At 42.0% G+C, this 21,173-nt stretch overlaps 2 protein-coding genes across 4 annotated transcripts in view; one reads left to right on the top strand and one right to left on the bottom strand.

The window, feature by feature from the left end:
- Positions 1 to 15,969, top strand: part of LOC106961474 (otoferlin) — a 21,993-nt gene extending 6,024 nt beyond the window's left edge. Inside the window, exons 7-42 of one of the 2 annotated variants that reach the window (XM_015055239.1) lie at positions 133 to 217; positions 1,353 to 1,512; positions 1,595 to 1,781; positions 1,866 to 2,052; positions 3,016 to 3,239; positions 3,461 to 3,569; positions 3,943 to 4,126; positions 5,046 to 5,166; positions 5,258 to 5,358; positions 5,453 to 5,543; positions 5,630 to 5,746; positions 5,844 to 5,996; positions 6,136 to 6,325; positions 7,232 to 7,356; positions 7,438 to 7,569; positions 9,154 to 9,315; positions 9,399 to 9,518; positions 9,612 to 9,773; positions 9,901 to 10,063; positions 10,281 to 10,354; positions 10,518 to 10,544; positions 10,639 to 10,770; positions 10,902 to 10,974; positions 11,676 to 11,785; positions 11,891 to 12,028; positions 12,114 to 12,245; positions 12,360 to 12,487; positions 12,575 to 12,745; positions 12,889 to 13,049; positions 13,648 to 13,790; positions 13,868 to 13,956; positions 14,054 to 14,152; positions 14,259 to 14,500; positions 14,583 to 14,764; positions 15,468 to 15,568; positions 15,679 to 15,969. In XM_015055239.1, coding sequence (XP_014910725.1) covers positions 133 to 217; positions 1,353 to 1,512; positions 1,595 to 1,781; positions 1,866 to 2,052; positions 3,016 to 3,239; positions 3,461 to 3,569; positions 3,943 to 4,126; positions 5,046 to 5,166; positions 5,258 to 5,358; positions 5,453 to 5,543; positions 5,630 to 5,746; positions 5,844 to 5,996; positions 6,136 to 6,325; positions 7,232 to 7,356; positions 7,438 to 7,569; positions 9,154 to 9,315; positions 9,399 to 9,518; positions 9,612 to 9,773; positions 9,901 to 10,063; positions 10,281 to 10,354; positions 10,518 to 10,544; positions 10,639 to 10,770; positions 10,902 to 10,974; positions 11,676 to 11,785; positions 11,891 to 12,028; positions 12,114 to 12,245; positions 12,360 to 12,487; positions 12,575 to 12,745; positions 12,889 to 13,049; positions 13,648 to 13,790; positions 13,868 to 13,956; positions 14,054 to 14,152; positions 14,259 to 14,500; positions 14,583 to 14,764; positions 15,468 to 15,568; positions 15,679 to 15,859 — 4,956 coding nt within the window. In that variant the 3' untranslated portion in view covers positions 15,860 to 15,969. Of the gene's footprint in view, positions 1 to 132; positions 218 to 1,352; positions 1,513 to 1,594; positions 1,782 to 1,865; positions 2,053 to 3,015; positions 3,240 to 3,460; positions 3,570 to 3,942; positions 4,127 to 5,045; positions 5,167 to 5,257; positions 5,359 to 5,452; positions 5,544 to 5,629; positions 5,747 to 5,843; positions 5,997 to 6,135; positions 6,326 to 7,231; positions 7,357 to 7,437; positions 7,573 to 9,153; positions 9,316 to 9,398; positions 9,519 to 9,611; positions 9,774 to 9,900; positions 10,064 to 10,280; positions 10,355 to 10,517; positions 10,545 to 10,638; positions 10,771 to 10,901; positions 10,975 to 11,675; positions 11,786 to 11,890; positions 12,029 to 12,113; positions 12,246 to 12,359; positions 12,488 to 12,574; positions 12,746 to 12,888; positions 13,050 to 13,647; positions 13,791 to 13,867; positions 13,957 to 14,053; positions 14,153 to 14,258; positions 14,501 to 14,582; positions 14,765 to 15,467; positions 15,569 to 15,678 lie in introns of both variants that reach the window. The other variant, XM_015055238.1, reaches the window with a different exon arrangement.
- A 1,381-nt stretch (positions 15,970 to 17,350) lies between these two features.
- The window catches only part of LOC106961473 (microtubule-associated protein RP/EB family member 3-like), a 10,974-nt gene continuing 7,151 nt past the window's right edge, over positions 17,351 to 21,173 (bottom strand). For both annotated transcript variants that reach the window (XM_015055236.1, XM_015055237.1), the window contains exons 5-7: positions 20,930 to 21,072; positions 18,904 to 19,056; positions 17,351 to 18,670 (exon numbers count right to left, since the gene is read on the bottom strand). In XM_015055236.1, coding sequence (XP_014910722.1) covers positions 18,602 to 18,670; positions 18,904 to 19,056; positions 20,930 to 21,072 — 365 coding nt within the window. In that variant the 3' untranslated portion in view covers positions 17,351 to 18,601. The remainder of the gene's footprint in view (positions 18,671 to 18,903; positions 19,057 to 20,929; positions 21,073 to 21,173) is intronic.

Raw genomic sequence — 21,173 nt, 5'->3', positions numbered from 1 at the left:
TGTCGGAGATTTTTTTTTCTCCTTGGCCCCCCTTCGAATTTTTTTTTTTGGGCGCGGGGGGGGGGGTTTTTTTTTTTTTTTTTTTTTTTTTTTTTTTTTTTTAATTGTGTGTATTTTTTAACCTACTTGTAGGTGATCCACTCCAAAAATCTTCTGCGAAGTGGAACGCTGGTTGGGTCTTTTAAAATGGATGTTGGCACAGTCTACTTCCAGCCAGGTCAGAAAACAATGTGTTTGGTAGTTTAACTCCAGATCAAGCCCTCTGTCTGCATGGATGCCTTAATATGTTTAGAGATTTATTTGAACTATCTTTGTTTGTGGTGGAATAATTATCCAACGTCAATAAATATTAATGATATGTCGATTCCATATCGAGTGTAGATGACCTCTCATCCACACAAGATAGAAATTATGCATACAATATTTGGATAAATCCACATCGACAAGCTACAAAGAATCAATAGTCTTCAATAATGTTTATGGCATTTTATTCCTCTTATCAGATAAAGCTGATTTACGTAAAATACTTTTTTAAAAATTTAAAGTTTCTATACCTTCACAAATGGCTTGAAGTCTGTCCTCCTTTAGAAGCCTAACGTCATCCGTTGTAATACCAGTTTTGATGTGCGTTTGTGATCATCGTCCTCCTCTCTGACATTCAGCCGTCTAGTTAAAGACCTCAGAGGAAGACCTCTATTTCTGCAGCACAAAGCGTCACTGACATCATCACAGTCCCACGACACGATGGTGGTGCAACATGATGCTTAGCAGTTAGCTGTTTTGCAAAGTGTGACGTTCCACTACCTTCTAGCTCGTTACAGACTGGAGGCATGAAGGTTTTTGGATGTTTGAGCTAATTTTTACCTCATCTGAGGCTAACAGCTTGGGTCAGATGGCTGAAACTTGGACACAGTGGGGTGTTTCAGTAGGATATTGATCCCAGTAAACACTAAACTTGGTTTAGAAACAGATAAACCAGACCAGCATTAAACTTCTGCATTGGCCTCAATTTGAACTTACTTAAAAACTTATGAATTATGCACTAAAGCTGCATCTGAGGTGGTGAACCAACCATAAATTTTGCAAAGAGGACTGGTCAAATGACCAGCTGGAATAATGCCAGGACCTTGATGACCAATTATGCATTTATTTGTGCCTTTATGTAAAAAAATGTTTTTGGTGGATTCAAGAAAATCAACAATGAATCTGAACTTTTGCACCCGATTCTTGTTTGTACAGTTTATTTGTCATGATTATTTATTACTGCATCCTCATTTTAAAGCGAATAAAGAACAAATACGTCATCATCAGGAATCCAAAACAAAGCTGACATTTGTGTTTTTGTCCCACAGAGCATCAGTTTTACCACAAATGGGCCCTGTTGTCTGACCCAGACGACATCACAGCAGGCTGCAAAGGCTACGTTAAATGTGACATCGCCGTTGTGGCTAAAGGAGACACCATTAAAACTCCACACAAGGCCAATGAGTCTGAAGACGACGACATAGAGGGGTCGGTTAAACTTCCGGCATTTAACCCACAAAAGTTCTCCTTTTTTTAAAAGTTATTGAGAAGTAAATTCTGCCTGCGTCAGGAATCTGCTGCTGCCTGAGGGCGTTCCTGCAGAGCGGCAGTGGGCTCGCTACTACCTGAAGATCTACAGAGCAGAGGGACTCCCCAGAATGAACACCAGCATTATGGCCAACGTCAAAAAGGCGTTTATAGGAGAAAATAAAGACCTGGTTGATCCCTACGTCCAAGTGCTCTTTGCGGGGCAGAAGGTCAGCTCGAATAACGGCCGCCTTTTATATTTGTCGTGCGTTAGCAGGACTCAGAATGTGAACGCGTTTAATTTGTGACCGCAGGGCAAGACGTCGGTACAGAAGAGCTGCTATGAGCCCATCTGGAACGAGCAGATCATTTTCACGGAGATGTTTCCTCCCCTCTGCAAGCGCATGAAGATCCAGATCCGGGACTCGGATAAAGTGAACGATGTGGCCATGGGAACACACTTCTTAGATCTGAAGAAGATTTCCAACGATGGGGACAAAGGTGATCATTTATCACAAAGACAAAAAGTGTGTTCAAATAAAGTGGGAGGTTTTATTTGATATGGACGACGTGGCTTTCTGTCCAGGGTGGCACAGCCCGAGGGGGGCAACAACTCACACACACACACACACAAATAGCTCCATCATTTGCGCCCTGATAGAGTTTTCTGTTGCTTATTTGCATGTAATATCAGTGGTTTTGCTGCCCCCATGTGACGTATGACAGTAATCCTGACTCATAGCTTTGTAGTTTGTGTCTAATTTGGCAACTTCAGATTTTTTTTTAAGGAAATCTGGAATGTGTTTGACCACCTCTAGCTCAAACTGTTACGTATTTGGTCCGGTCGAACTTCAGGTGAATAATTTACACCAAACAGAGCTTTAGAAACTCTCTCCTCTATTTGCAAACGAACAGTTTTCAATCGTTTCTAAGACAGCTTTAGATTTAGAGAACCAGGACAAACGTATGACATAGATTGACTAAACAATCCTGGACTGAATTATTTTCCCTGTGATTATTGACAATTTGAAATAGTTAGCGATTTGTAGAGCTTCGCTTCTGTCAAACATATTGTTGAAATCAGTCCATCTATGCAGGTCATCTATTATCAGACCAATTTCTTTAACCCTTTCATGCATGAATTATGATCCTTTGTGTCAGGATTTTTTTTTTCAAAAAATGTTTTGATTTTCTTAAGGCCTAAAAATAAGGTAGGAAATTAATTTTGTAATTTTCTCCAAATACAAAGTTGTTATTTGAAAAATACGTCAGTAGTATAGTTCTTTAGGGGTTATCTGATGTCGCAATATTTAGATAATATAATATCTAGATAACACAGAGGATTTGCTTTTCCTGTGGAACCACTTAAGAACTATTTTAAAACATTTGCTTGATCGTTTCCTTCAATCGTTTCCAGTTACTTCCAAATCACCCTCCACTCTTCTTCTGCACCCTGCTTCCCAGGCTTCCTCCCCACGATGGGGCCCGCCTGGGTGAACATGTACGGCTCCACCCGCACCTACACCCTGATGGACGAGTACCAGGAGCTGAACGAGGGGCTCGGCGAAGGCGTGTCCTTCAGGGCTCGTCTGCTCATCAGCCTGGGCGTGGAGATCCTGGACCCGACCTCGCCTGACATCACCAGCTCCACCGAGGTCCAGGTGGAGGGAGTGCCCAACATCTCCGAGGTGGGTCTCTGCTCCGGACGGGCAGCCATGCAAGCGGCTCGTATGGTTTCTGCCGCTGACAGGTCGTTGCGCTGCGATTAATGTGAATTATTGATAGCTCTAATTTAGCCTGTCGCATGCATAAATTATAGCCGTTTGCATCGATGAGGCTGCTCGTGTTTAAAGGCTTACGGTTGTGTTTTTTTATTTATTTATTTATTTATTTTGTTTTTTTCCCCCAGACTGCTACTGGGAAGGTGGAGGATTTCTTCCTTTTTGGGTCTTTCCTGGAAGCCACAATGATAGACAGAAAGATCGGCGACAAGCCAATCAGCTTTGAGGTCACAATAGGTAGGTCAGCTGTGTCTTATCCAATCGTTTTATCGTTTATCTTATAAAATTTCTTATGATTAAATGCAGTTATTGTGTCCAGGTTAGTGTTATAAATAACTTTTTCTTTTTAAGTAAGTCATGTCTTTAAGAAGCCAATTTCAAACAGGAATGATTTTCAAGGCCAGTATTTGTGTTTGTGGCACTGTGAACGCCATGCTACGTAGTCATGCAGTCACATACAAAATAAGCAATAAATACTTTGTTTCAATCATCTTTATGTTACCACAAAACATTGTGTTAAAATTCTAAGTCCGTACGTCTGTCACGGCGGACGGAATGGGGGAAGATGTGAAAGGGACAAAGTTCATATTCAGAAAGCCGCTCTTTCCAGGTTACTATGGAAACGAGAACGACGGCGTCATCCAACCCAAAACGAAGGGGAAGAAGGGCGGCGGCGACGGCGCTGAAGAGGAAACCGAGCTGATACACAACTCCAGCGAGGAGGAGCTGGACGACGACGGAGACCTGACTTCAGTGTCCACCACTCCACCCATGAAACCCGTCATCACTGACCGGTCAGAGCCGATACGCTCAAGCACAGTCGAACAGCGAAACGATGGACATGAAGGAGTCCTCGTGAATGTTTCTGACTGTTGTCTTGAAGAGTCTTTCAGGACATAATGACACTTTTAATGCAAGGTTGCAATATAATTCGCCTTAAAAGTCAATTAAAAGTGTCAACTTTGCCTTAAAAATGTCATTATCTTCCGAATGACACTTCATGACAACACTCATAAGCATTCATGAAGACTCCTGTTATATCATGCTTATGACAGTCTCGCTTCAAATAAAGTGTGACCAAATAAATCATCCATCAACTCGAAGCAACTTCCGCTTCTTCTTTTGCAGTGATATTATTTATATGCCGTACAAAAAGTGGTATAAAAATGCCAGCTGTGAGTTCAAGTTTAGCTTCATGTAATCAGAGCAGCAGCAAACGGGACTTCTTTTAATGATGCCTTTCTCCTCACCGCTCTTTCATTAGCTGGTTCTGATAGTTGCTGATGCCGTTGTTCACTAATGTTCTCCAGCAAACCTCGGAGGCCGACACGGACCACCTGTATTTATCCTGTGGTTAAATTACACACAGGTGGACTCTGCTTACTAATTAGACGACGTCCGAAGGCAATTAGCATCGGATCTGATCTTATCTCAGTAAAGAGACCTGAACTTAAAGAGAGACCTAACTTTTCACATTTTTATTAGTGAAAGCATTTAAAAACCATTCATCTGTTACCTTACATCTGCTACATGTGAAGTGTAGCATGTACACTTCATGATGTCTACCACGGAAAATCCAAATAAAATACGTTGATGTTTGCTGGTTCTGTGTGGAAAACATTTTGTGCGTATCTATGAATGTATTTTGTGAATCCGTCTTAAAATGGCAACTTTGGAGGAACAATACACCGTGGCTCTTGCTTTAATCCACAGGAACTATTTCCATCTGCCCTATTTTGAGAGGAAGCCATGCATTTACATCAAAAGTTGGTGGCAGGACCAGAGAAGACGGCTGTACAACTCCAACATCATCGACAACATCGCGAACAAGCTGGTAGGTGGGCGGCTACCGTGATGGCAAATCATAGTTGCCAATACCGTTGAGTCTGATGTCTAACTGTGTTTTTTTGGGGGGGGTTTTGCAGGAGGATGGACTGAACGACGTGCAGGAGATCATCAAAACAGAGAAGACCTATCCAGAACGACGGCTGAGAGGCGTTCTCGAGGAACTCAGCCAAGGATGCAGGTCTGTGTGCCTCCAAAACTAAAACTGAACCAAATAAACCCGTCTGATTTGACAAATTCAGATGCTCACACTCAGCAAGCTCGTGTTCTTTCAGTCAATTTATTGCTCTGGCGAACAAGGACCACAATCAGTCTGGCAGAACCAAACTGGACAGAGAGAGACTGAAGCTTTGCTTGTCAGAAGTGGTAAGTCCTCCGACTCACCAAACCGCACTTCCCTGCTGTTTGCTGAACATGATTGCGTTGTTTCACTAAACGATCTCTGTTTTCAGGAGGCCATTGGTCAACAAGCGAAGACGATGAGGACACAAGTGAAGAAGAGCACGGTCAGGGATAAACTCAAGCTGGCTCAAAACTTCCACATAAAGCTTCGCTTCCTCGCCGACGAGGTAAAGACCTTCTCCAAATGAGTCAATTAATAATAAATTCGTAACTTTGCAAGACTATATAATGTTCCTTACGCATGGTGTAATTAAAACTTCACAGCCCCAGCACAGCGTTCCTGATGTTTTCATCTGGATGATAAGCAACGGGAAGCGCATCGCTTACGCCCGGGTTCCTTCCAAAGACATCCTGTACTCCGGTGTAGACGAAGAAAGGGGGAAAGATTGCGGCAAGGTCAAAACTATTTTCCTCAGGGTGAGTTAAAATGTAAAAAGAAAACCAATCCACTTACAGTTATGTTCTTGTTATTTTTCATTTTATGTTGTGTTTTTTTTATTTGCTTATTGTGTTCTGAAGACGAATAAACCCCTGAACAATGTTTTCTCTACCTAAGATTCCTGGTAAAAAAGGTTTCGGACCTGCTGGCTGGACGGTTCAGTCCAAGTTGGAGATTTATCTGTGGCTGGGCTTGAACAGGCAGCGCAAAGACTACCTGAGCGGCCTGCCCAACGGGTTTGAGGAAAACAAGCTGTCCAAGGGCCCCGGCATGCCTTGCTCACCACCCATCAGCCTCACCTACATGAGTAAGACCAACAACTGGAGCAATACATCGTCAAACACGCTTCCTTTTGAACAATACTTTTGAATTGTACCGTAAAACACGTTCTGAAGCTGACGGGGTAGTACCCTGCAAGCAGAGGCGCAAAAAGTGGGTATGCAGCGTATGCAACGCATAGGGGCGCAGCACCAGAGGGGGCGCCAAAACCCCGTCTGGAGGGGGCGACGCGCCGATTATGTTTTCCCATACAGTTCAGCGCGCCTCACGCTCCTTCACCTCTCGCACATAACGAGGTAAATGTAGCGATTTTTACACTTCAGGTATCGTCGTCGGTATGTTTTCGCATCCACCTGAATAATGTGCAGTTGCGCCACTGCCTGCAAGTTTCCTAGAACTTGCAGGGTACTTTCTGGAACTTTTCAACAGGTGCTTTCCTATGTCTTTTCTGAAAATCAAACGTTTCCGTTTCCAGAACTTGCCACTTATTTTACTGATTATTTTCCCCAAAACCCAGTAGTAACTTACTGGAACAAGGTATCTACTTACCGGATACTTTTTCAGATCAACCATATATTTTCCAGAAACTTTCTTCTAACGCATCGTTTTTATTTGTGAAACTTAGTCAGAAATCTCTAGAGTTGGGTTGTAGTGTGGGGTTAGTGGTTAAAGGAGTCTGTTTCTGAAATGCTTAAGGCACGTAGGGACTGTGACGGTTCTTGGAGAGTAAATTAGATTATTTAGAAAGCATCTGGTAAGTGTCAGACCGAATTACGTAGCTCTACCTGATTATTGAAAATCGTGGCACTTTCCTCAGCACTAAGGAGATTATATTGATTACTGATACTGGTAACAGATGTCTAAGGAAGCACATATAGTATTTAAGCGTCTTCAAATCACATTGCAAATGAGAGGCTGAATGTTTTCACTGCAGTGAAGCAAATCTTCCAGCTGAGGGTCCACATGTACCAGGCTCGCAGCCTGTTTGCTGCTGACAGCACAGGTCTGTCTGATCCCTTCGCAAGAGTTTTCTTCTCAACCCAAAGTCAAGTCACAGAAGTGAGTTCATCCACCCAAAAATGAAGGTATAATAAAAAATAAAAAAAATTGGATGGGAACAAATGCTCTGCTTTCTTGCAGGTGCTGGCTGAGACCCTCTGCCCCACATGGGACCAGCTGCTGGTGTTTGAGAACGTGGAGTTGTTTGGAGAGGCCTATGAGCTGAGGGACGATCCACCCATTATTGTCATTGAGCTCTATGACCAGGACACAGTGGTGAGGAAAAGTTTACACACAGAGATGTCACAAGCTCTCCATTTTTATTCACGGGAGCAAATGTGCTTTCTTTCAATAGAACAAATGACTCAGCAACTGTTTTATGTGAATTTTTTATCAAAATTATAATTAGGGATGTCCTGATCTGCACTGTTTTTCTCCCTGGTGGCGACTTGTTTACTTTAAGCTTAGTCTTTTACTGAATCTGAGTCCCGGCTTAATCCTGGACTCTTGAAATCCAGCGTAGCTTTAAAATTGTTACAAACCTTTAACATTTATCAGCATTACAGATGATGTGGTCACTTTTGTTTCTTCGACACTACCTGGTCATCCCAACCAGAGTTTTAGCAAGACGATCGTAAAATTTGACACATAATTAAAACCTGAACAACTTTGTAACTCGATATATGGAGCAACTTTCAGTAATAATCTCATGAACCCGCGTCATGATCGTGCTTACAATATTTTGTTGCTAACCAATTTGCTGAAGCGCTAGGCTAACACTAGCAATCTTCTTCTCTGTTTTGGTGTTACTTGTTGATGATTTGGCTTGCAACATATTTTACAGCCATTCCAGTTAAATTTGTTTTGACAAAACCTTTAAAAAATCTGATTTCTTCTTTCACAAATTTAGCAATTTGCTAAAAGTTAGCGACTTGAGAGTACAGCTCTCCGTGTGTCACACGACAAGCCAATGCATCTCATGTCTTACACTGGAAATGTTTTTTAAGAAGTAAATTTCAGGATTTCTTTTGTTAAAATCCCTTAAGCATTAAATTAACAAAATAACAGTTTTTCAAGCCCTGCTCAGGAAAATAAGTCATGTTTGTTAAAATGGCTGACCATTTAAAAACCCTTTAAACTGGACATCCTTAGTTATAATCCAACAATCTGCCTTTTACAAATACAGTCTTTTGTTTGTTGACATCAACTTAACGTGATTCTATTCTGAAGAAATGTTTTCTGACTGACAATTTTATATCTGCTCCTGACAATAACACCAATGTTTTGGATGACCCTGTGGATAAGTAGAGTGTGGATTGCCTTGATGTACGGTAGCAGGATTTTAAAGTGTGCAGAGTAGATTTTGTTCAAAGGCATGCAAGAGGAATAAGATAGGTCCACAAGGACAAACAGATGGACCCTGCACTAGCGTCCTATCCCTGTTGCATTCCTTTCAGTGACACTTTGTGCTTTTGTATGTGGCCGTCAAAGTATTTGACTCTTTATAACCACTAACTGCAAGAAAGATTTAACTTTCGCAGCTCTCAGAGGCATCAGGAGGTTATTTAATTGTTCTTTGGCATAACATAGATGCATCTATTTTGCAGTTTACTGGTTATTTTTTTAGGGGATCTTGATGTTATTATTTTTTCCTTTCCTTGTATCTGTAGAGATTTTAAATCTTGAAACATGTGCACCTCAAGCCATGTTTCTTTATGTTAATCAAAACCATGAATATTGACACTTTTTAGCTTATTTTTTAATAATAAAAAAAACAGAGTAATTCCAACACTAATACTTATTAACTGAAACATCCAGTGCAGATTTGATGTTTAATCGTCTACTTTATGCTCTCAGGGTAAAGCTGACTTCATGGGCAGGACGTTTGCTAAGCCTTTGGTCAAGATGGCGGATGAGCACTATGGGCCGCCGCGTTTCCCTCCCCAGCTGGAGTATTATCAGATCTACCGTGGGAACGGTGCCGCTGGAGAGATGCTGGCAGCCTTTGAGCTTCTCCAGGTTAATTGAAGGCAGTTCTCTCACTAAACAAGGCTTCCCTCTCGTAAGCCTTCCTGTGGCTTCACTCTGCTGCTGTCTCTCAGATTGGCCCCAATGGAAAAGCAGACCTTCCTCCCATAGACGGGCCTACGGATATGGACCGTGGCCCCATCCTGCCTGTGCCTCTGGGGATTAGGCCAGTGCTCAGCAAGTACAGAATTGAGGTCTGAGCTCCAGATTTACTCAGAAAACCTCAGTGATTGTTGGTCCGCTTTGCAGAAAGTTCGACAACATGTACATTTTTTGCTTCTTTGAAGGTTTTGTTCTGGGGCTTGAGGGACTTGAAGAGGGTGAACCTGGCCCAGGTGGATCGGCCTCGTGTGGACATCGAGTGCGCCGGGAAGGGCGTTCAGTCGGCCCTCATCCCCAACTACAAAAAGAACCCCAACTTCAGCACTCTGGTCAAGTGGTTTGAAGTGGTACCGTGTCATTTCCTAAACGCTTCCTTGGCCGAGTAACGATAATAACAAACGCTTAAAGACCCGGCATGTGACTGCCGCTCCGTTAGGTTTACCAAGTCAGAGAATCTTTTAATGTGTGCGTTAGGATTTGCCAGAGAACGAGCTGCTTCACCCTCCGCTGAACATCCGCGTGGTGGACTGCAGAGCGTTTGGCCGCTACACTTTGGTCGGTTCCAACGCCGTCACCAGCCTGCGCAAGTTCATCTACAGGGGATCAGACAAGCAGGCCAACAACTGGTCCACTACGGGTATAACCCAAATGCAAGGCTCACACAGTGAAAAGCGTTCACAGCCCTTTAACTTTTGTTTTGACACATTTTATCACATCACAACCACAGACCTACAGGTTCATGTGAATCAGCATATTTTTGAGCTGGCTACAATGTTCTTTCTACTACTGTGTGTTTGTTGTACCAATATCTACATACGCCTTCTGGTTTCAGTTGTACGCCGTTTCTCTTTCAGAGGAAATTATCGTGGTGAGCATGGAAACGGAGCCTGCGTTCAAGAAGATGGACACCGTGGTCAAACTGGACTCTGTAAGTTTAAACTCTGACACCTTGATTCGAAAGACTTAAACCAGGTTAAAAGCTCCTTCTATTTCATTCGGACTGCCATATTGCTGAAATGTACCATACAAATAAACCTGATTGATTGATTGGTTGATTGATACACATGTTAAACTTGCTGTTCTCCCCCCAGTGCTCTGAAGCTGTGATCAAAGTTGAGGTGAGCATAGCACAAGCGATTACCTTTAATGACGGTTTGTGTTGTCCTTACAACGCCTGACAATATCCGTTATGTGCACTGAACGTAAAAAAAGGATGACGACAAAGACGAGAAAGGTAAGAAGAAGAAGAGGAAGAAGGGGGACGAACCTGAAGAGGAGGAACTTGATGAGAGCATGTTGGACTGGTGGTCCAAATATTTTGCCTCAATTGAAACTTTAACTGAGGTAAGGAACGGTTTTGCTCTTTTGCGCTAAGCTACTTTTAAAACTTATCTCCTATGAAGACATAAATGTGTCCTGTGAAGTACAGTGTGTTTATTTTTTTAGAGTAAATAAACACTTTCTTACTGTTTTAGGCTCTCAGGGCTCAGGAGGCAGCTCTCTCAGATTCAGAAGAAAAGGAGGACATGGACATCGCTGATGGTGGAGGTAAAAAGAAAAAAAATCTTACATCTCAGTATTCTGACATTCAACTCTTAAAAGTTCAGTAATTATGTAGATCATCTACAGTGGAATGGTTTTAATTCTCAGTCAAAAATAACTTAGGTCTTAGCGGTCCTACGCTCAGTGAAAATGGTGACCCTGAGAAGAGAAGCGTTACTTCTGGAGTCCCGCAAGGATCCGTCTTGGGGTTTTTTTAATTATTATTTTAACAACAGAGCCGCGTCATTTCAGGAAACCCTCTGATTGCAATACGGCTGAAAATTGTGATAACATTATCAGTTATGATTAATCCTCATTTTATGGACTCTTTACTTTTTATTTACAGTTAAACAATATTCCCACTGCTCCCTATGAGCGCTAGCATCTTAGTCAGAAATACTCCTGCTTTTTGGCATGCAGAACATTTTGAGTACTGATATGTATACGACACTCTGACCAAGATAGATATATTGTGCAGCTCTACTTTACTATAAGAACTAAAACAGATTTACATCTTAAATGTAAATTTCTAGGTTGACATAAACTGGTAAAAATCTAAGTTTTTATGTCAGAGGTGTCTAATCCGATGACATATTTCGTTGTATGAGAAGCTGAGGGTGGTAAATTTTAGGCCGAAATGATCCATTACTCCCGGCTTCTCTCATGATCCTTTCTCTCTCTCTCTGCACGGTTTTCTGACATCGCAGGTGACGACGCTCCAGCAAAACCCCCCAAGAGAGGAAAAGGAAAGAAGGACAAGAAAAGGGCAGCTGTAGATCCGTTTGAAAAGAAAAAGCCAAAGTTGGATGAGCTGAAGGTGGAGGATGAATAATCGTGGTGTCATTTTTTAACGTCATCTGGATGGATGTGTAATCCATGCGAGGTTAGAGATAAACGCTGTGTTTCCTACTCCCAAACTAAGGTGTATCCAAAGGAACTGGAATGTGAATTTGACAACTTTGAGGACTGGCTCCACACCTTTTACCTGTTCAGAGGGAAGGGCGGCGACGACGACGACCAAAATGTGACGGACGAGGACAGGATCGTCGGAAAGTTCAAAGTGAGGAGCGCTCCATACACCTTACAAGTGATGATATGTGTTTTTGCAACGTTCCACTTCTTCTCCTTTCCCCGTTCCCCGTTAGGGTTCGCTGAGTATGTACAAAGTGTCGGATGATTTGCCCAGAGACATGAGCTTCGACTCCAACTTAGGAATGTTTCAGAACATCCCTAACAACGACCCCATTAACGTCCTGGTCCGCATTTATGTTGTCAGGGTGAGCTTATGCGCTCTGAACGTATAACGATGTGATTACTCTGTCAGGGAAAACAGAGTCGTATTTACAAGGGTTTTATTTTTTTTGCGTCGTGACGCTTCTGTCTCTTTATAGGCAACAGATCTGCATCCTGCGGACATAAACGGGAAAGCTGACCCCTACATCGCGATCAAGCTGGGGAAAACAGAGATCAAAGACAAGGAGAACTACATTTCCAAACAGCTGAACCCTTTGTTTGGCAAGTAAGTGACGGGAAACCGGCTGGGTTTCTGAACAGAGTCCAAACAACAGCGTCTTACTGAACACGAGCGTTTTCCTCGTGGTGTTAGATCCTTCGACGTGGAGGCCACGTTCCCCATGGATTCCACCCTGACGGTGTCGATCTATGACTGGGACCTGGTGGGAACCGATGATCTGATTGGAGAAACGAAGGTCGACCTGGAGAATCGCTTCTACAGCAAACACAGAGCCACGTGTGGGATTTCTTGCAACTACGCCATGTAAGAATCTAAAGCCCATAAAAACAAAATAAATGCACTTTAAAACAATAAATAATCGAGGGTACAGATTTCGGAGACTTGGTAGTTCTTACTTTCGCCGACAGCTTTACACATAAACTCACTTTAACGTGTTTGCCGTACAGCCATGGTTACAACGTGTGGCGAGACCCCATGAAACCCACACAAATCCTGGCTAAGCTGTGTAAGGACGGCAAGCTGGACGGCCCACACTACGGCCCCGGAGGACGGGTGAAGGTGGAGAACCGGGTCTTCATGGCGCCGACTGAGATCGAGGATGAAAACGGTATCTCTGCTTTCTACCGTTTCACTGATCCGATGTTAAAAAGATTTGCAGTGGACTTGCAAAAAACGTTTAATTTCAATTCAATTTCAATTTCTATATTTTCTCAAACTTTACTGGGATTTTAGCTGATGGACCAACACAAAGTAGCAATTAAAGTGAAAGGTCTGGCATGTATTTATATCCAATTTCCTTCATCTGAGCTAAATGAATGTAAAGCATTTTGTGTGACTGAAAACTTTCCCTACAGAGAACCACGGCGGTGGCAGCAGTATCCTGTTGGGACGCATTTTAACATTCCAACATGATGGATGACGACATCTTCACTGGTTTAAAACATTTCTGTGGTATAAATCTAATTTTATTCAGGGAGTTACAATGGCCCAATCAAAGTCCAGACCTGAATATATTGAGAATCTTAAAACGATTGCTGTTCACAGATTCAGGCTATTGCTGCAGACAGCAGCGCATTTTTTCTCTCCAAATCCACAGACATGTGCCGCTTTATTTTGGTCCGTCAGATAAAATCCCACTGAAACGTGAGGAGCATAAGAGGCAGGAATGCTTTTGCAAAGTGTGAACAAGTGACGATGTTTGCCAGGCTTAAAGAAGCAGACGGACGAGCACCTGGCTCTGACTGTGCTGAGGCATTGGGACGGGATTCCCAAAGCCGGCTGCAAACTGGTCCCGGAGCACGTGGAGACCAGACCGCTGCTCCATCCGGACAAACCGGGGATCGAACAAGTACGGCAGTAAAACGTCACAACGACGACTTCCTGCCGCTGAGAACTAACTTTGATTATCTCTCTAACTGTGCGCAGGGAAGAATCGAGATGTGGGTGGATCTGTTCCCCAAGGACAAGACGGCGCCCGGTCCCGCTCTGGACATTTCGCCACGGAAACCGAAGAAGTACGGGTCGAAGGATTTCAGGAGCCCGGCGTGAAGCAACCGAAACAACTCCCGATGCGTTTCGAAGCTCCTGTCTAAATGACGTTTTCATGTGCAGGTTTGAACTGAGGGTCATCATCTGGAACACAGACGAGGTGGTTTTAGAGGATGACGACATCTTCACGGGCGAGAAGTCCAGTGACATCTTTGTGCGAGGGTGATTTTTTTTTCTGCCAACAACTAGACGAGCAGAAATGCTTCCGTGTGAAGGAATGAATCTCCATTTTTCTTCTCTTCTGTTTCCCCTCACTCTGTGTCGTCAGATGGCTGAAGGGACAGCAGGAGGACAAGCAGGACACCGACGTCCACTACCACTCCATCACCGGGGAGGGGAACTTCAACTGGCGCTTCATCTACCCTTTCGACTACCTGGTGGCCGAGGAGAAGATAGTCATCTCCAAGAAGGAGTCCATGTTTGCCTGGGATGAGACTGAGTACAAGATCCCGCCTCGACTTAACCTCCAAGTGTGGGACGCCGATCACTTCTCTGCCGACGATTTTCTGGGTATTTTTTGAAACGAGATCGATTTGATTGTTGACTACATTTCTATTTTTTTTAATTATTAAAAGCTAAATATTCTCCACAGGTGCGATCGAGCTGGACCTGAACCGCTTCCCGCGTGGCGCCAAGACGGCCAAGCAGTGCACCATCGAAATGGTGACGAACGAAGCGGAGATGCCGCTGGTCTCCATCTTCAAGCAGAAGAGGATCAAAGGCTGGTGGCCGTTTGTCGCCAGGAACGAAGAAGACGACGAGTTTGAACTGACGGTGGGTGGCAGCCACAGATCAGGCAAGAAGAGTTCTCCTTAGTGAAAGCCATTTCTGCAAACGGCAACATCAGATATGAATCAGATTTCAAGTTTAAGTAAGTGTTGGTTTTTATAAGTTTGGGGCCATTCCAGACAGGTTCTGACGTGTTTGGGATGAAGTTTCAACCAGCTAGCTTACCCAGTTCACTTATGAGATCCAAGAGGTCTTTGCAGTTGTAGTTCCTTGGTTTGAAAGCCTAACTTTGACTCATCCAAACATATTTCTTGTTATTGTGGCCAAATAACTCAACATTTATCCCGTCTCAACGTTGCGTTTTTTCAGGAAGCGTCTGGCTTTGGGCAGCAGGAAGTTTCAGTTAAGCCTGAAGGCGGTGAGAACGTGTTTTTCGAACATCTAAAGCCACGTTGGTGTTAAACTCGCTTTATTGTGGTCAACGACGCTTGTGTTGCAGCATCTTCCTGATCAGTTTTTGGTTTGTACTGAAACCGCTGAAGGTCACAAAAGGACAGCTACTGCAAACACAATAAGAAAAGCAGGCTGACACTGCAGGCTTCGACAAAGTGTTGCCGAGTTCAAACCCGTTGCTGCAGAAGTATCCCGATTCGGTTCTTGAAAGCTCGACTTGGAAAGTTTGTCATGCTTGTTGGGAGTTCTGCGCTGTAACCCGACCTGGCAGAATGAAAACCTCTTGTGTCTTTAGGGTAAGGTGGAAGCTGAGCTGCACCTTCTCACAGGGGAGGAAGCTGAGAAAAGCCCAGCTGGAGACGGGCGCAACGAGCCGGATCCTCTGGAGAAACCCAAGTATGAAAGATGTGCTCTTCTCACCTCCGTTTTTGTCTGTGCGCTTCGTGTTTTACGCAGAAGAAACAGCTTTGCTCAGATTTGTCGTTCGCCTCTCTCTGCTCCCACAGCCGCCCAGACGTTGCCCTCCTCTGGTTCCTCATCCCGCTCAAAGCAGCGAAGCACCTGGTGTGCGACCAGTACAGGTGGCTGACCATCAAGATCGTCACGGCGCTCCTGCTGCTGGCCATCCTGGGCCTTTTCCTCTACAACATGCCCGGATACATGGTGAAGAAAATGCTGGGCGCTTGAGAGCAAAACCGGATCACTTTTGTTTTTTTTTTCACCCAAAATGGTGGCCTATACAATAGCTTCTGTTGGTCTTTTTTTTTTTTTCAATCTTTTTTTTCCTAAAAAATACTATTTAATAAAATAATTGATGTTCTACCAACAGCACCATAGCAACAAGTTGCTGACAATAATGATAATCTGATAATAATAATCTGATAATCTGATGTTGGCTTGAGTGTATGAGTTGCTTATTATTGTGTAAAAAATCTGATTTTGCTACTGTTGTTCTGATATATAGGCAACTTTTTGTTTGTTTGTTTGATTTGCTTCTTGGAAATGTTTATTTGTTCACGTTTGATTATAACAGATCAGATTACAACTTAATTTAGAATTAAGTGAAGGTATTACACGTGGTTTGCTTGTGGTCCAGATTTTCTGAATTGTACGCTTCTGCTTTTCTGTATGATGTATTGAATTTGTGAATAAAATTCCCTCTGGGCACCTCAGGTTTCCTTTAATCATGTCATTCAAATGTACAAATATGTGGTGTGCAAGTTTCTTTCAAAAGTGGTGACATCTGTTGGGGTTTTTCATGTTTTGTCAAAAAACATTAATTGCTTTTTATTGGGATAAGTGATAGACACACAGAAAGGAGAACATAATGTTCAAGTGAACTCGAAAGCACAATTTTTGTAAGATAATGCAAGTGATAAAAAGTAAAATATTTCCTAATTAAATGTTTCAAAGCAGGAAATCAATGGGAACGATTTTTAGTTTAAAATAACTTTTACATGTCTCATGATGAGAATCCTAGATCTGTCTATTACTCTCCAGTTTCAATGTATTTAGTGGCTTAAACAGTCTTGTTTTTAACAGTACAAAAAATACAAGAGTGATTTATTTTGATATGTGTCGCACGAGCTCTACGGAGAGGATGTAAGTGGTTTGTTGTTTGTAATTTGCTGCCATCTGCTGGCTCTAAATGGAAATGACACCATATTTTGGTAACTTTGGTAAATATGTTTTTGGTGGATTACGTTGCGCTACCGCAGTTTTGACTCTTTTAAAAAGCTAATGGGAACTAAAACTACGTATACAAATCACATAAAGAGGATGGCAATTGCTGTAAATTAAATTTCTGAAATGCTAAGTAATACATTTAGATGCATTACCGTCAAAGTAGGACGAAAAGGCTGAGGGATATTTAGATTTTCTTCATAAAAGGTAAACGTGTCGAAAAAGAATACAGAAATAAAGTTTCAGTTTTAAAGAAAAGTACTAGGATGAAGCGGGCATCGATTTTTATCTGGGAATAATTGTAATTATATTTTTTCAACAGGTTTTGAAATGTCTTTCGTTTATTTGTAGCTCTACGTCTAAATACAGCACAATCATTAACGTTAGCTTGTGTTAAAATGTACAATCTTCCGCTAGAAACAATGGAAACGTGGCAAAGTTTTCTCCTCTGTGCTAGCAGCGTGTAGGTTAAATTTAGAGACAAGAGACAACAAATACATTGTTCAACAACTGTGTATTTATTGAAAACTCAAAAGATGATTGTTCTGTGGACATGGTCGATGAATGCATGTTCCAGCCAGTTTGCAAATTGAAAAACAGCGTAGGGAAGGAAAAGGAGGCGTCGTTGACAACCAGCCAACAAACCACAGATCACAACTTTCCTTCAGACGGGAACTAAAACTTTGGACAACTTTTCCGCAAATTAGACATAAAAACACTACAATTTCATCAGTAGAAGAAACAAAAGTCATGTAAAAATGTGTCTGTATTTGATTGTTGTAAACTGCTACATAACCATATTTTTAGTCTGCAGGTTAAGCTTAAAGGCTAGTGCATTGTTAGCCCATTGTATACTGCCGGGATAAACCAGAATCTTCTTGAGACAACTTACAAAATCTTCACACAAAGCACATTTACAAAATATCACTCATTCACAGTCACTGTGTAACATTCTCATGCTCAGATATGTTGCTCATACATAAGGAATATTTGCAGAGCAATGATCACTTTTCTGAAGTCATCGCACCGAACAACTTCCTTCAGCATTTTCACATGCTTAAAACCAGCAGCAAAAAAATAAAATAAACTAAAAGGACAACTCAGAAGCTTGACCCAAGCACAAACCGGAGCGCGTTCGGCCCTCGGCTCTTTTCACATACCGCAGGTTTGCAATAGTTCTGCTACAGAAATTCAACCGAAACAAAATATAAGTTAAATAAATAAGAAAAAAAAAAGAAAGTTATTCAGAAGTCACTTCTATTACAGGTTTAGTGGCTCAAAGAGTCTCATGATGGCACTATGGAGCAGTGTTGCTCTGTGCTCTAACAGTAGTATCAACATAAAGGCAAATAAATAACTCAAGGACAAAAGAAAAAAGAAAAGATAGATATTCCTTTAGAAATAAAAATTAATCTTTACAGAAAAGATTTAGCTTTTGTTGTAACTCCTCTTGTTCCAGTTCTTTTTTTTTTGTTGCATTGCTCATGCTAAAATCACTGGGATATTGTTGTAGTTGCTGTTACTGCGTACGTGGAGGAAAGGAGGAGCGGAAAATGATAAGATGGAGCAGGTGCGGTAAGACAGCATCTGCTGGGAGGGTGGAGGGGCAGGTTAGCAACAGATATACACATGATCAAAAAGAAAGAGGCAGACAGAGAGCAGGAAAAAGGAGGAGTGATGCTAGAAAGCGTGCAGAGAGTAGAAAAACCGAGGGGCAAAAAGAAAAGAAGTGGCGGAGGAGGGAGTTCAGTATTCATCCTGGTCCAGGTGACCTTGTTCATCGAGGTCGTCCTCATCTGGAGGGGCGAAGCCTTCCTGCGACACACAAAACATCAACGTCTTTCAGATTTACGTTTTCTGTCGACTGAATTGAAAATAACCAAAAACACGTCTTAATCATCTCGTCTCCAGGAGCTGCAAAAAACACATCACGAAGTCGGATGAGTCACAGTGCAGCCGCTGACGACGGAAGACGTTTTGGGAAATGTTTGTTTTCGCTACAGATCAGTAAAAGCAAAAGGCATCATCAGTCCTAATGGCAGAGGTACCTCTGTGGCGTAGAGAATGTTAATTATCCTGCTGAGCACAGGGTTGTTTTCACTCTCATGTTCTTGGCAGATGAGCTCAATGTCCCGTAGTTTGCTGAAGTAGAAGTCTCTCTCTTTCTCTAGACCGTCCACCGTCAGCTTCAGCTCCATCAACTGAGGGGGAGAAAACAACAAGTTGACGGTTTGGACCAGGGGCGTCAAACGCATCTTCGTTTTCCGCTGAATCAAGGTCATGAATACTCTTAAAGGGCCGGTGTTCTGACTCTCTGTCTTACCCGTAAATCCAGCGTACCTTATGGTAATGTGCATGCTCAGCAGATTTCTTATAAATCCGTCATACCTGTGTGTTTTATTTCTCAGACGTTTACGGTAAATTTTATTTAACTAAGCTGCTATGTATTAACATAAATGACTTTTGCTGTTTTCAACATCGTTACCATACTGTAAACAAGACATTAGTCCCGTTTAGCGTCAATATTTACTACAAATACTGTTTGACTACAAATTTGGTCGGGATATTTTGTCTCTATAGCTAATCTACCTTTTTAAAATTTAAATATTTCTATGTATACTGCACGGAATATGTCCTAAAAAAAGCACATGAGTAGCGCTGGATGCTGACCGAAGCTGTTAGGCAACAAGCAGAACAACACCTCTTTCTGGACACTGCGTGGAAATAACTAGATGTTTCTCATTTTATTTTTTATTTTTTTTACCGTAAACTTCTGAGAAATAAACAAACAAAATGAAACTTCTACAGGTATGACGGATTTATAAGAAATGTGACATCGATGTGCGCAGTAACAAGGTATACTGGATTGACGAGGTATGACAGATAGTCAGAAAAGCGGTTCTGCAAGAACGTATTGATAAATCCTGTTAAAAAATATTAATGAATTCTTAAATTAAATAATATTATTGAGCATCTTTTCAGTCCCTCCAGGATTTTGTGATTCTTTTGTGATTTTTTTTGCAATAAAAATCAAAATGTTTGTGGTGCCAATTTGGAAATATTTGCAATATTTGCGCTTATTTATGGCGGTAAATGTGACTTTTTATTACTTGCTGTGTAGATCATGGACTATAATCTGATATTAATTAAGGCTGAGGCAGCCGTTTAGTACAAGTAAGATAGTTTCTGGCAGTTTTTGAGAAAAATCCGCAATAAACTCCCAATTATGTATCAGCACAAAAAAGTTCGGGGATTCGTTAATTTTGCGTGAATTTTTCTCATGCAAATTGATATAATCTGGCAGTAAGCCGATAAAAACTGTATTGAGTTGATTGATAACATAATATTTAGTCTAGAGTCTAGAGGGCCACATAAAAAGCTACAGTGGGCCAGATTTGGCCCACGGGCCCTGAGTTTGACACATGTGGTATAGATAATCAATAAGCATTTTGATTTACATACAGTAAATAAAGTTTGTTTTTAATTGCGATGATCTTAAAGAGATGGAACAGATTGTTTCCTGTTAGAAGGTTAAGTTTGTATATGAACCCTATTTGCTCTGATCAGTGGACGTGCAGGTTGGAGGCGAAGCGTCACCAAAGATCTTCCTGTGTGAAGCCAGCATGAATTGTTTCTGGATCGGGCAACTGCATTTTAAAAAGTAAGGCAGTGTAAATATTCTTAAAATATAGTCAACTACAAGCATAATATTTTGCAATTTACAGTACTTTTTATTTTTTTCCCCTATGAATACATATCATTTTCTCATTTTTGTTTTATGCCAAACTGCAGTGCATTTTTTTAAAATTCCATATTAATTTCCTTATTTAAATGCAAAGGTAAATGATTGCAAAGTTTTGAATTTTTTTGCTTGTTTACAAGCTAAAATGTCCCAAATCCCCAAATGCCGGCTACTGGAACAAAATCTTAAATTCGCATCATTTCTTAATCCTTTCTTTCCAGCAGAAAAAAAATAGCGGGTGTCATCAGCAGACAACAGTTTTTTTTATAAATATAAGCTTGACACAAATTTACTTTTCCTGTAGAATATAAGTGATCTTTGTGAAACTGTACCTGTTGATTTAGCTCCATGATTTCGGCGTCGCTGCCCCCGTTTCTGGACAAAGACGGATTCTTCCTTATGGCAGGCATGTTGTGCTGGACTCGCTGTGGTGTTGGCATGTTTTTGGGAACCGTTGGAGACGTTCGCTGTGGTCCTGGAGTTACCGGAGACAGCAGAGGGAGCGGGGGGGGGGGGGGGGGGTTTTTTTTAAACCCACCAAAACCAAAACACTTGAGCTCTGGAGCGGTGGGGGGG

Source organism: Poecilia latipinna, unplaced genomic scaffold, assembly GCF_001443285.1.
Source record: "Poecilia latipinna isolate Pla-1442-1.1 unplaced genomic scaffold, P_latipinna-1.0 Scaffold1304, whole genome shotgun sequence".
Taxonomy (NCBI): Eukaryota; Metazoa; Chordata; class Actinopteri; order Cyprinodontiformes; family Poeciliidae; genus Poecilia; species Poecilia latipinna.
This window is presented reverse-complemented; position numbering and strand designations above follow the sequence as displayed.